The following is a 13997-nucleotide window of genomic DNA, read 5'->3' as shown; positions in this document are numbered from 1 at the left end:
ACATCTGTTGAACACAATACCTTAAAAAAAGCGTACATAAAATCCTGATGGCTCATTTGTAGCTCTAATGCATTTCATTCTTTTAGCCAAAATCTTTAATAAATATAAATTTAAACCCACTCCAATTAAACAAGTTTCTTTTAAATCTCACTTTTGGGGAAATATTTCACTCTTATTTCTTCTACTTTTAACCGTCATGACCTGACTTTGTTACAAAAACATTTTCACAAGTAAATCCCCAAAATCTGAGTATTTTAAATGTTTTCTTGGTAAAATGGAAGAAAAAGGTTAATAGAAAAACTAGAATGATGTTTCTTTTAGCAAAATACACAAAAAATATATTAGATATGTTTATAAAGACAGAATAAAAAGCATTTGTAGCCAACAGAAAAGCCTGTCTGATAATCGCTTAAATATTTTTACATCTGGGAAATATTCAATGCATTTGTCTTTATGCTCAAATGAAAATGTAAATCTACAAAAAAAAAAAGAACAGGTTGATGTACAAGTTAGGGGGAAATGTACTCACGCATGAAACAAGTTCAATGATTTTATTGAAACGTATGTAAATAAAATTAAACTGTAATAAACGTAAAATCAAATATATATTAAAAATAATGCCAAATTACACAGAGAACAGTCACTGGGTTTAAAAACCAATGGTAACGTAAAAGTACCATAAATGGTGGTACAGCTCAGATAAAAACAGCCTCATCCATGTGAACTCTTGTGTTTCACGTGTCATACGGGCGTTTCAGACACTCAAGCAGGTCAGAGCAAAGCCAAACCGCTTAACCCACCGACAGTTTCCCATCAGTCATCGTCCTCAGCTTGGTTTATAATCTACCTCCACTCTGGTTAAGCATGTGGGGCTTTACTCCTAAAACAATAAAATCAACAAACAGGAGTTTGAATCCAGTGACTGATGGTCAGAAAAGGGTTTCTTCCAGGCTGAATAAAGGCACTGCGGAAACGCTTCAGTGAAACGGTGTGCTTTCAGAGATGGATGAGTGCAAAAATAGATTTTCAATAGGAAAGAAAGATTGTCGTTTTGCTTTCCTTTGACCTCTGTCTCTCTCACACTTGCAGGTTTAAAGCTTTAGTTGCCCGACCATGGGCTGAAGCACGTGTGTAGAAACTTGCCATTAAACTCAGTACAGAACACGGGCTGTTCTCATCCCGGCTTTCATTCAATCCAAACATTTCTCACTTTTTCAGTAAAAAGCAGCTGAACGCCTTTGGGCCTCATCACTTTTCTAACTTGGCTTGCATCAGAGCGCTCATATTTACACACACACACTTCCTGTAAAGCGTTATACACAAAGGTTACCGACAGTGAAAGGACAAACATAACATTTAGCCTGCAGGCTGTAACAAACATGACGTGTTTGGTGAGAAGGGTTGGTATTGCTTTGGCCTGTGAGCCGTCGGCTCATTTCGGCCTTTTCTGGTCGTCCAGCGGCGAGTAGCCACAGAAGGGGGGTCCCCGACTGCCGGCAGCAGCTAACAGGTGTCTGCGGCGCCGTTCGACCGTCACTCCCTCTTCATTTTTTCCCACCTCCCCCTCCTTCCCGACGGACGCTGAACATCAGAACCCAAAGGCGTCCTTCTGTGGGGTCAAGTCTGTCTCTTCTTTGTCCCATTTGCCCGGGGAGAAGCACTCTTCAGGGTTAAAGTCCTGAGGGTTTACCCCAATGTCCAGGACCTGGGGGTTAGTGCGAGACTCAGCGAGTCTGGAAGAGCAAAAGAAAGCAGACGGATGATCAGTAACACCAACACCTTATAACACTTTACTGTGAATGTATAGACATAAAAACAGACTCTACTTGGAAGGGCGTGATTGAATAGATGTGAACATGAAATGATTTCATTTAATCCAATTATATACTAAATAAAACTTTTAAAGTCTCCTGTAATAATACAGCTCAGGATCAAAAATAAGAGATGATAAATGTAGTCTTATAAAGTTTGAAGTTTCAGGTTTATATTTAAACAATTCCATAATAAAATATGAAACAAGTAATCAGAATTAAAGGTAAAAAAGGTCCAAATGGAAAATGAAATGAAAGAACGGTTGATCCGAACAGGAACGAGCAGCAGAGACTGGAGGAAAACAAAGCTGCAGACCAGCAAGAGGGATTCATTGAAACATTAACAGTTAAATGGGTTTTCTAGATTGGAAAGTTTGTCACAGTGAAAAGTTTCTGCTCATCTCCCGAATCTTAAATGGAAAACTAAAGGAAAACAGGATAAATTACTCTCAAAAATATAAATTGTGTGTTTTTATTTTTTTTAAAGCTAAATTTTTAATTTTTGAGGATCACTTAGTCCTGATTACAGTTAAAAATTATTATTTTTAATCACCGTAATTTGACTTGGGAAGTAAAGGACAGATACCCTGCATTACCAAAAGTATTGGCTCACCCATCCAAACAGTCAGATTCAGGTGTCCTGATCACAGGTGTATTAAATCCAGCACTCAGACTGTTTTCCCAAACATTTGTGAAAGAAAGGGCCGCTTTCAGGAGCTCAGTGAATTCCAGCATGGAACTGGCATATTTGTGCAACAAATCCAGTGGTGAAATTTCCTCATTCCTAAATATTCCAGTCAACTGTCAGCTCTATCAGAAAAAAATGGAAGAGTTTGGGAACAACAGCAACTCAGCCGCCAAGTGGTAGACCACGTTAACTGACGGAGAGAGGGTCAGCGGATGCTGAAGCGCATAGTGCAAAGAGGTCGCCGACCTTCTGCACAGTCAATTGCTACAGAGCTCCTAAATTCAGCTTAACCCGTCCCCCTACTTGTGTTCCCAAATAGGAAGTACCATTGCTTCCTGATACAATGCTGCCATGTCGACAGTGATTGAGTCATCGTATCTATGGTGACTACAGTCACCATTGCCATAGATACTATGACATGGCGACGCCCGTATCAGGAAGCAATGGTGAGGGATTTTGCCTCATTTCGCGGGAGCCGGAGTGAAGGCATTTTGTCCGGGCGACGTCACACCTCGATTCGTCCACAGTTTTTACAGTCTATGGGATGAACGTGACTGGCCTGCACAGAGTCCTGACTTGAACCCGATAGAACACCTTTGGGATGACTTAGACTAAGAGCCAGGCCTTTTCCACCGACATCAGCGTGTGACCTCACCAATGTGCTTTTGGAAGAAAGGTCAAAAATTACTATAAATACTCCTCAACCTTGTGGACAGCCATCCCGACGAGCTGAAGCTGTAAGAGCTGCAAAAGGTGCCGAGGTACAGCACTGGACTGGCAGAAAGAACCATGTGTGGTTTTGAATCTACCACAACTCTGGTTTCTTATGGGGTTCCACAAGGATCGGTTCTAGGGCCACTTTTATTTTCTTTGTATCGGTTACCCTTAGGGTCAATCTTGAGAAAGCACGGCATTACTTTTCATTTGTATGCGGATGACAGCCAGATCTATCTGCCTCTAACAAAAGATGATTTCTCCATGAAGCAGCTCCCATCAGGTCTTCAGGACATTAAGGACCGATTGGCCCTAAGCTTTAGAGTTTTAATGAACATAAAACTGAAGTTTCAGTTTTTGGACCGAATGATTTTAGTGAAGCATCCCAAGTTGATTTGGGTCCCTTGACTAACTTTTTAAAACCTAACTTGGACAGTCTTAACTGGACAGTCATTTTAAACTGGATCAGCAGATGAGCTCAGTGGTGAAGTCAAGCTTTTCTCATCTTGGCCAACTTGCTAAAGTAAAACCTTTTTTAAGAGCTGCACATTTTGAAACCGTAATCCACGTATTCATCACGTCCCGGCTGGATTACTGTAATTCTCTGTATATTGACTCTCTGTATGTCGTCTCTTTCACGTCTCTAACGTGTTCAAAATGCAGCTGCCCATCTTCTGGTTGGAGGACGTAAGAGAGACCACATCACGCCGATTTTAGCATCACTCCACTGGCTGCCTGTGCATTTTTGAGTTCACGTTAAGATTCGTGTACTTGTTTTTAAATCTTTACATGGTCTTGCCCCGCTTACTCGCCAGCCCGGTGCCTCGGATCAGCTGATCAGCTGCTTCTGGAGGGGACAGAGCTTTTCCTGTTGCTGCTCCAAAGCTTTGGAACTCTTTGCCACTGTCCATAAGAGAAGCCTCATCACTGCCCCATTCTTAAAACCCATTTTATGCTCTGGCTTTTAATACAAGAGGAGACTTCTGTTATTGCAGTGTTACTGTACTGGTTTTATTGTTTTTAATCCTTCTATATTTAATCTTGTGTTTTAACGTGTTTTTAGTGTTTATTTTCTTTATTTCTCGTGTTCAGCACTTTGTATCAACTGCTGTTGATTGAAAGTCCTATATGAATAAAGTTGAGTTGAGTTGAGGTGGACCAACTTCGTATTAAACTCTACGGGTTAGAATGGGATGGCACTCTAGTTCATATGCGAGTCGAAGCAGGTGAGCCAATACTTTTGGTAGTGTATGTTCTGATGCAGAGAAATTCAGATATAAATAGGAAACTAAACAGCGGCCATCGATCATTCTGGAAAAGATTTGTTTTCTGCAGAAAAGTTCAATGAGAGCCTTTATCTACATGAGAAACACAGAGCAAAGGTGGAACTTGAAGTAGCTGTAGGGTATCAGCCCATCAGGGTTTAGTATTTAGGTCTCTTATTTTTACCCAGAGCTGTAGATTAGCTGATGACAGACAAAAAACATGATGAAGACGTGTACATGAAACAAAAGAAGACATTTGTTCAGGTATGGGCAGGACTAAGTCTTCTACTGTGACCCGATGAGAAATGCAAACGTCCATGTTGTGGTGAGGACTGAACACTGATGTCCACACAGATGGGAACGCTCCATGAGTGCTTTCATGAGGGAAAATGATGTGAAATACCACATATTTATGTTGTTACCTGAGTACGACTCAAAACTATCCAGACTGCGACTGAGGGGGGAGCAAAAAAGAAACACAGGTGCCTTAAATTCCAGACTAATAGTGACATTTTGTTAAGAGAAACCCCAAAGTCCAGTTATCCTGTCAATAACCAACAGGCCAGCAGGTGGCAGCAGAGACTCAAGCAGGAACAATGTTCATCCAAACTCAGGGATTTCAAACTTAATGCTCAGGGGGCCAAAACCAAAAACACCATGAAGGTCGCGGGCTGAACAGGATAAAGGTTTATTGAACACACTAAAACTAAACTTCTTTTTTTTTGGCATAAATATGAATAAAAATAGACAGAAAATATTATTCCAGAATAAATCAACTTGAAGCACTGCATTATGGGATCTGTAGTGAATTTTGTTATCAGTACAGTTTGCCTGGCCATTCATAAGAATAATATAAAATGATCTCACTGTGCATATATTACACAGTGTGTCCTCACCAAATGCTGATCATAATACGAACTTCAAAAAATGTTTATGGAGGGAAATTTAAGGGGTTTTAGGGGTGACACCAACTTAATCATCTTTAGGATTTGCTGTCCTTCTGGTATTAATTTGTCCCTACAACATAAATGAAATGACTAAAACAGCCTCTAGGAAGCTGCACACTTTATTTTTATGCATTAAATCTAGATCAAATTAAATTACACTAAAGGGGTTTAAAACTAAAAGGATGTCTCCAGATTTGTTCTGGAGGCACACATCCGTCTGACAGCGTGGCTCCACACAAGGCTGCATCTGTTTACACTACAGGCATCCTCGTTCATCACAGAGCTGATGGTAAGATGCCGTGTTTACAGCGTGTGCACACAAATAATCACTTGATAAGAGCTTTCAAATGATTTTCAAAGCTTGATTGCGCCTGCAAACTCTTTTTTTTCCCCTGTAATAAATGAAAGTGAAGGAATAACGAGTCCCTGCGGAGTTGGCTAAATGAATTAAAGCACAGACAGGGGAGGCTAATGCACAACCAAAAAAAGAGTCTTTTTGGAAGATTTTCTCCTATAAACTGTACACAGCCACATAAAATAATGTTTTCCAGCTGAAGTAAGGAATGGTTGGGAATGCAGTAACTATGTCTAATCACAGGTTCCTTGTGAAATGCTGCTCTAATATGACGGTAAAAGGAGCCTGTACTTTAGGTGGGCGTCAGCTGCAGCACGTCTGTAAACTGAGCCTGTCTGGTGTCTGCACTGAGAGCAGGAGGCCTCCTATGAGCGCCAACTGCAGTGTGGAACTCCTCAAGCAGCTCTGCTCACCTTGAGAAAGCTTCATCCAGGCCGTCCTCCAGTTCCTGCAGGAGAAAATCACAAACATCCTTCAATGAACAAATCCAAAAACATGCGTTCTTCATCAGGATTTTGCTGCAATGGTTTTCCCCGAACCCATTGAGCTAGCTCCTCTGAGATTCAGCAGGCGGCCTGCCGTGTGCCTTACCCATACAGTATTGTTGTTCTCTGCTGTGTGATTATGCACCGTAACAGGATCCGATTCAGTCCGCATTGTTCCTGAGTGGGTCTGCGCCGCGTTGGCGCCGTCCGCCAAATCCAGGAGTGTCCCTGTTGCAACGTCTGACAAAAATAAAAATACAAACGTTCATAAAAAAAAAACAACTGTCGCCTCACAGGAGATCCTGGCCTGCAAACACATCACAGTATCAGCTCTAAACAAACGATGAGCTCGCCTCCTCAAATCCATTTACCTCCAATTAAAAGATGAGACGGTCATCATCTCATGTGGCAGAGAGCAGAAGCGTGTAACTCATTAAGCCTCCAATTGTTTTCTCATTACTTCAGCCATCTGTGCACTGTCACATTTTGATATGTGAGCATGAAGGAACCCGTCGACTTCTACATGCAGCTGCAATCGTCTCTAATGAGTCTGGCCGCTCATTCAGCCATTTCCCTGTAAAAATCGTGTCTAAGTGTAAACAAATCCTGCTGGGGGAAATGTTGATTTGCTCATTTACTGTTTATAAATATTTCCTGCAAATTAAGACAGAACATCTGACTTTTTTAAAGTCCTACTCCGATGATCTTTTGATCTAGAACCAGATACCAGCTCAGACGAGGAAAACGGAGAAGTGGATGTAGTTTTGAGGCTGCTGTCCGTGTCATCTGAAAGTCGTGTGAACTTTGAAAGCCCTGAAGTTATGTCATCCTCAGCCTGATTGCAGTCATTTCCATTACAGTCTATGGTCATTTCTCAAAAGCACCGCCCCCCCCCCACCCCCCACCTGCTAAAAGATCCCACTTTTGCCAAGAGAATCTCCTCCTCGCTCCCACAGACCTTCTACGCTTGAAGAAATCTGTGTTCAAGTCTGGTTTCTGAAGTCATCATCCTTCAAAATCCATGTGAAGATCTCAACGTTCGAGTCCGCATGGATTTAACCCGGGTGGAGATTCCCGTCTGGACAGAAGCCACACATGGCAGCTTGGTCCAGGATGCTCCGCTCAGACTCACCAGCCAAAAATAGAAAACCAAAACGTCCTTCCTCTTCCTGCAGGAAACCTTCCACCAGAGGTCTGGCAGGGCAGACAAGCAGCAGGTTTGGACTGAACACCAAATGCACAGATCCAACTAAAAGTGTGGGACGTCTGTGCTGCTTCCCCTTTTCTTCTCTTTATCGGGGTTTGGTTTCATTGCATTACTTTTTTAATTAATGCAATTCACTTTTTACTTCGATTATTATTCAATTTTTTTATTCTTAAATAAAACTTTTCACATAACTAATAATTTAAATTGAACATTGGCTAAACTTTGGTCTACAAGTTTATGTATTAAAATGAACAAAAATATATTTTTTAACTGAAAAATGCAAGAAATTACTTTTAAAGAACATTCATTTGTGGATTAAATGAGATCGATTAGATTGATCAGTTTTTTCAAACTCATTACGCCGCATAAAGAGAGTATCACTAATTATGTTTTTTTTATAAATTAGGAATCAACATTCTTAACCCTCATCATCCTGGAAGAAGGAACAAAAAGCATTTTTAATCAAACGGGCTGTAAATGCACTTCCCCCAGTGTGGTTAATCTTTACAATAACAGTTGTGTTATCATTAAATGTCAGAGGAATTACTCCAGGGAAAATTGGTTTCTTTGGAGCACAACGTAACCTCAGGCCTCCAGCAGTTTCAGATAAAAGAGGCCATCATCATTAACTTTATCTCAGCAAACATGGCATTTCCTGTTCCCTGACGTTTCGACCCAGAGGATGCAGGCTGGTTTCGGCTGCGCCGAGATGTCAGAGCCGCAAAGTGGTCGCACAAATCTGGAGACACGGATGCCGCAGAGCGAGACGTGACTCACCTGCTCCCTTCAGGCTGCCCAGACTGGCTGAGCTGTCCGACTGAGAGTTGTTGGCTCCCTCCCCGTCGGAGCCTGCCTTAACTCGCTTCTCTTTCTCTGAAAGCAGAAAAGCAGAGACGAACAGCAAGTCAGCGATGATGTGTGCAGACTTTTTCTGAACTGTTTGAGTAAACAAATGGCTGGAAACGCATTTGCAGATGAAGCTGCAGCTCAGCAGGAGGCCCACCTGCCTGGGCTCCAGCACATGTCCCAGCATGAAAAGGAAGAGCGTTTGAACAGCGGAGGAATGACATCTGGGTCAGAGAGATCACAAGGTTTGCTCCTGTCTTCCTGTTGAGACTGTTCTGCAGAGTGGAGGTGACCCGCAGCAGGAAACGGCAGCCATCAGCAGATTTCCTGCACCGCTCTAATAAACTCAGATCCTTTTCTGATGCTATTTTTGATTGCAAGCCGGCATTGGAGTGTCTCAATTTCAAAGAAAGGATTAATTATTGAATACTACAAGGAAATAAACACCTGGTCCGAATTTATGGACAAAACTCAACTTAAAAGAATGCTTAAAGACCCACTCCCATGAAAATCATGCTTTTGGTGTTTCTACCAGGCTGGGTCATTTTTTCTGTAGATGGAGGACAAATAAAAGAAATGCAACTTAAAATTGCATTTCTGAGTACCGTATTTTCTGGACTATAAGCCGCTACTTTTGTCACACGCTTTGACCCTGCAGCTTATTCAAAGATGCGGCCAATTTATGCATTTTTTTGACAGCCGCTAGGTGCTCTCAAGCAGATAAGGTCAGTGTGGGACATGTGGAAGATGATGTATGTGTTGCTGCCTCAAACAGTCTCAGAGAGGAAGCTAAATGCATAATCCCATTTCTGGCAACAAGTCAATTTATTTTGAAAAAGCAGCCAAACAGCATGGATCTCACTTCTGCTCTTAGACCTGTCAGTCATGGTGCAACAAAAAGAAACACCCATGCTCAGCCCTACTTTGGCCGCATCCCACAATCCTTTGGGGCCATTAGACCCAACATGCACATGACTGCCACTACAATATGACGCAGCTTTCAAGTTCAAAGCAATCAATAAAAGCAGTGTGAAAAATCCACCATCACTGCCGGGTTTGGAAAAGCTGGTCTGCTGTGTGACGGAGAGGACAGGAGTGAATTTGCCTCAGAGTGACACTGACAGCGACTGACTGAGAGAGTGTGTGGCGAAGACTATCTGACGCTATTCCAATCTGATACTGAGAAGGAAGACTTCCATGTTTCAGTGCACAGGATGAAGATGAAGAAAGCTCTTAGTGACTTTTACGTTCATGCGTTTTAAAACAACCCTGTTAGCGTTACAGTGTGTTACAGTGTGTCACTGTTGTGGAAGAAAACTTCCAGCGCCACGCTGCGCAGCGCTTGCCTCTGCGCAGAGGTATGTTTTCTTAACATACCGTTACTACCGTATTGCTGCCGTGTTACTGCCGTGTCACAGGTACTGTTTGGAAAGAAAAGCTCAGGTATATTATTACAACTTTGAAAACTCTTTCTGTATACTGTCTTTCTTTGTAAATATATCATGTGTTGAACCTTTCCTGCCATTACTTTCTTTCTTTCTTTCCTCTCCGCTGAAGGCGGATCTTCCTTCAGTTGTTCACTTCCCCATTTGGACCCCCAGAGCCTCCAGAGTGGGTTAATAAAGAATCATTCATCTTCTTCTGGAGGAAACCTTCATTTATTACAGTTCTCCTTCACTCTGCATAACAAACATAAACTCTTGCTGTCACTCCCTCTTGCACTGCACTCGTGCTCTCCCCGCCATCCGCTGCAGCTCCCTGCCCCTTCTTACACACGCGCGCACGCAGTTTCAGCACATATACATCCTCAATCTACAACACAGTGTGGCAATCTGGGGGTCAGCCCCACCTTAAGCCCCTAAGACTCATGGGAAGTGGGGAATCGTGGGTGTAATGACTGAGGAGGCTGTGAGCAGAAGTGACCTCCATGCTGTTTGGCTGTTAGTGTGCTCAAATAAATGGGCTAAAATGTTGCGTACTTCACCCTCTCTGAGGCTGATTGTAGTCACACAGTGTTTGGGGCAGGATAATCAATGACTTATTAATTCAATCATTACATCATGGTTAAAAAGCCTTTAAAGTGGTTTTACTTCATGCATATTTTCAAATTTCCTCATCTCCACACAGATTCCCTCAATGAACATCAGTAGCAGCGAAAACTGAGATTTTTTATCTATTTTTCCCTGTCAACTAAAGGGAAATTAAAATACAAGGTATTACATGAAAAATCGCATGTTTAAAAACAAGTTTAACTTAAGTTAAGCCACTGTTTCTTCAGTTTCAAATCTCTGACAGTGACTAATCTGACTGCACAGTCATGACTGTTCTTGAAGGAATGTGGGTCTTACGTGTGCAGAGGAATCACAGTGGGTGGTGAAAAAGAGCTGGACGGTGAGCAAACCAGACAGGCGAACCGTGGGTACCACGCTCCTGCCAACTCTTTTGACTTGAATGAAACGGACTCTCTTCATCACAATCTATTCTTCTCTTCCTCCACGTCTTTTTGGACGAAAGTATTCCACTCATCCCAACATGATCAAAAAACAACAACAAGTAATGAATATTCAAAGGGACTCTTTGCCCAGCTGCAATTAGAAAAAAGATGAAGGGAGCCAAAAACACTTTATTTTTTAAATAAATGAAAGGAGATAATGTGGCCTTGATCTTCAGAAAACTGATTTTTTAATAAAATATGTTCCAAAATAATAGAAGAGGTAGAAATCTTGCATAAAAACAGAAGCGGTTACACTATTTTTGTGCAAATGTGTCTCTAAAGAACTGCATAAATAAGCTCCTCTTCATGGAAGACAGGATCAATGCCTTTGACATTGAAGCTTCCACTCACACACACATGCAACCACCGTCTTCAGTCGCTCTCGCCTTTCTGCTTTCTTCCCCCCATCCCCCAACAGTTGCTCCTCTCTCCTCCACCCGAGCAAAAGCACCATCAAGTGTTGCGATGTGAGGCTGTTATGGCAAGCTAAAGGGGTCATGATTCGCCAGGAAAAGTGGTGTAAAAAGAACGCCATTTGGCCATCAAAAACGCCACTTTTGACACAAAAGTAGCATGTACTTTCCGCACAAGACGGGCTTATCGTGTTCAAAACTGCGCGTCCCAAGCACCGTTTTATTGGGTCGGCCTGATGGTTAAACTGTTTCAGTTGATATTTTTCTCATGTGAGTTCGAGTCCAGGGCACATACAGCGAATTCTTCATTTTTGTTCTATTTTTGTTTTGTTGACTTTTAGCAACAGTATTATTTTGATAGTAGTTAGTGTTGCTTTTTTGCTCTTCCTCCTCTTCTTCTGTTTCGTTGTTACAAGTGTGTATAACATTAATAAACTATCTAAAATACCAAAACAGACTTTCTTTGTAACAGACAATAAAGAAATCTCTTTTTGTAAGCGTTAAATTACCAAACCAACATGATGTTACAACAGAAACACTTAATTCCCGTTTAAAATTTTCTGAAAATTTCATGGAAGAACAAATCTTCCGAGATAATCCGACGCATTGATATGAATATCTTTTTAAAAACAACAAACAATCATTACATTTCACATTTTGTCATAATATGACCACAACACCGTAGGTCCCGGTGGACATCACATCACATTATAACTTAAAAACGTGTGTGTTTTGGTTTTGTTAGTGGAATATGACAGATTTATTTTGAGACCCATAAGAGATTTTAGCCCCATTCATTTTTTTTTTGACAGCTTCCTTTGCTGTGATGTCATCATTATTTGCGGGTTTACTGGAAGGAAGAAGAATTGCAAAAATAAAAATATGGCCCCCTGCACTCCAGGACTGCGGCGGGTCATAGAAAGAAAGCCAGGAAGGATAATCAGGCATCAAGGTCAAAGATGAGGATCTGGGCAAGAACGGAGGCTAACGTGCCGTATATGGCATGTGTGTTCTGCTGAGCTTCAGGAGAGAGCGTGACACCATCGTCACACAGCATCAAACAGGTTCATATGCATTACATAACATGAGGGGGTTGGTAAAATACAACAGGAGAAAATCTGAGCTAAGTCTGCAATGGAAAGAGCAGACGGACTGTGAGCTTCACAGAGGAGACTCTGAACTAGAGCGCATCTCTGACAGTGGGGATCTTCCTGACCTCTTAAGGCCCGTACACACCGGGACGAATATTCGCCAGGCGTTATTCGCCAGCGTTTTTCGTCACGTTTTTTGTGTTCACACCCAGGCGATTTTCGCTGACGATGAGTGGAGTGAACATGCAATTTCATTCCCTGACATTAGATGGCGCTTAATGTAAAACAGAAATACTCCTGTACACAAGGTGGCGCTGCGCAACTTTACGCTTCTTAAAGTCGCTTTTCACTCAGAAGAAGAGAGCAAGTATTTACGCGCTTGTCAGAATCAAACAAAGAAAACATGAATATTTCAAGCACCAGTTGCTCCAACTGGTGCTTGGTTCGGGGATATTTTAGAATGTCCGTCATTATTGCTTCGCGGCAGTGTAGACGCTACTTGGCGTCTATCTTCTTCGCTGGTATGTGTGCTCAGCAAGGCAGTTTTGTGTTTGAGCGCCCCCAAGTTGTGTTTTACTGTAACTTCAGAAGCTCCAGACACGTGAGCAAAAGCGCCGTTCTCATTGGTCGAGTAGATTTCGACGCGACGCGTCGAAAAAAAAAAACGAACCCGAGGCGTTTTTTTTTTTCGACGCTTTAACGCCTGGCGTTTTTTCGCGTCGGTGTGCACACTCTCGTTGGTGCCCTTTGTTTAGTCACGAGGCGTTAAACGTCGGCGAAAATCGCCGGCGAAATTCGTCCCGGTGTGAACAGGCCTTTAAGGCCCGTACACACCGGGACGAATATTCGCCAGGCGTTATTCGCCAGCGTTTTTCGCCACGTCTTTTGTGTTCACACCCAGGCGATTTTCGCTGACGATGAGTGGAGTGAACATGCAATTTCATTCCCTGACATTAGATGGCGCTTAATGTAAAACAGAAATACTCCTGTACACAAGGTGGCGCTGCGCAACTTTACGCTTCTTAAAGTCGCTTTTCACTCAGAAGAAGAGAGCAAGTATTTACGCGCTAGTCAGAATAATACAAAGAAAACATGAATATTTCCTGGTGCTTGGTTCGGGGATATTTTAGAATGTCCGTCATTATTGCTTCGCGGCAGTGTAGACGCTACTTGGCGTCTATCTTCTTCGCTGGTATGTGTGCTCAGCAAGGCAGTTTTGTGTTTGAGCGCCCCCAAGTTGTGTTTTACTGTAACTTCAGAAGCTCCAGACACGTGAGCAAAAGCGCCGTTCTCATTGGTCGAGTAGATTTCGACGCGACGCGTCGAAAAAAAAAAACGAACCCGAGGCGTTTTTTTTTTTCGACGCTTTAACGCCTGGCGTTTTTTCGCGTCGGTGTGCACACTCTCGTTGGTGCCCTTTGTTTAGTCACGAGGCGTTAAACGTCGGCGAAAATCGCCGGCGAAATTCGTCCCGGTGTGAACAGGCCTTTAAGGCCCGTACACACCGGGACGAATATTCGCCAGGCGTTATTCGCCAGCGTTTTTCGCCACGTCTTTTGTGTTCACACCCAGGCGATTTTCGCTGACGATGAGTGGAGTGAACATGCAATTTCATTCCCTGACATTAGATGGCGCTTAATGTAAAACAGAAATACTCCTGTACACAAGGTGGCGCTGCGCA

At 42.5% G+C, this 13997-nt stretch overlaps 1 protein-coding gene across 4 annotated transcripts in view; it reads right to left on the bottom strand.

Moving 5' to 3' along the window:
- Positions 1-536: 536 nt before the first annotated feature.
- ldlrap1 (low density lipoprotein receptor adaptor protein 1) overlaps positions 537-13997 on the bottom strand; it is a 31745-nt gene continuing 18284 nt past the window's right edge. Inside the window, exons 6-10 of one of the 4 annotated variants that reach the window (XM_020713455.2) lie at positions 8250-8345; positions 6411-6505; positions 6194-6228; positions 4901-4932; positions 1631-1733 (exon numbers count right to left, since the gene is read on the bottom strand). In XM_020713455.2, coding sequence (XP_020569114.1) covers positions 1687-1733; positions 4901-4932; positions 6194-6228; positions 6411-6505; positions 8250-8345 — 305 coding nt within the window. In that variant the 3' untranslated portion in view covers positions 1631-1686. Of the gene's footprint in view, positions 1734-4900; positions 4933-6193; positions 6229-6371; positions 6506-8249; positions 8346-13997 lie in introns of all 4 variants that reach the window. The other 3 variants (XM_020713454.2, XM_011490533.3, XM_004082397.4) reach the window with 3 other exon arrangements.

The sequence above is a fragment of the Oryzias latipes genome, chromosome 22, assembly GCF_002234675.1.
Source record: "Oryzias latipes chromosome 22, ASM223467v1".
Lineage (NCBI taxonomy): Eukaryota > Metazoa > Chordata > Actinopteri > Beloniformes > Adrianichthyidae > Oryzias > Oryzias latipes.
This window is presented reverse-complemented; position numbering and strand designations above follow the sequence as displayed.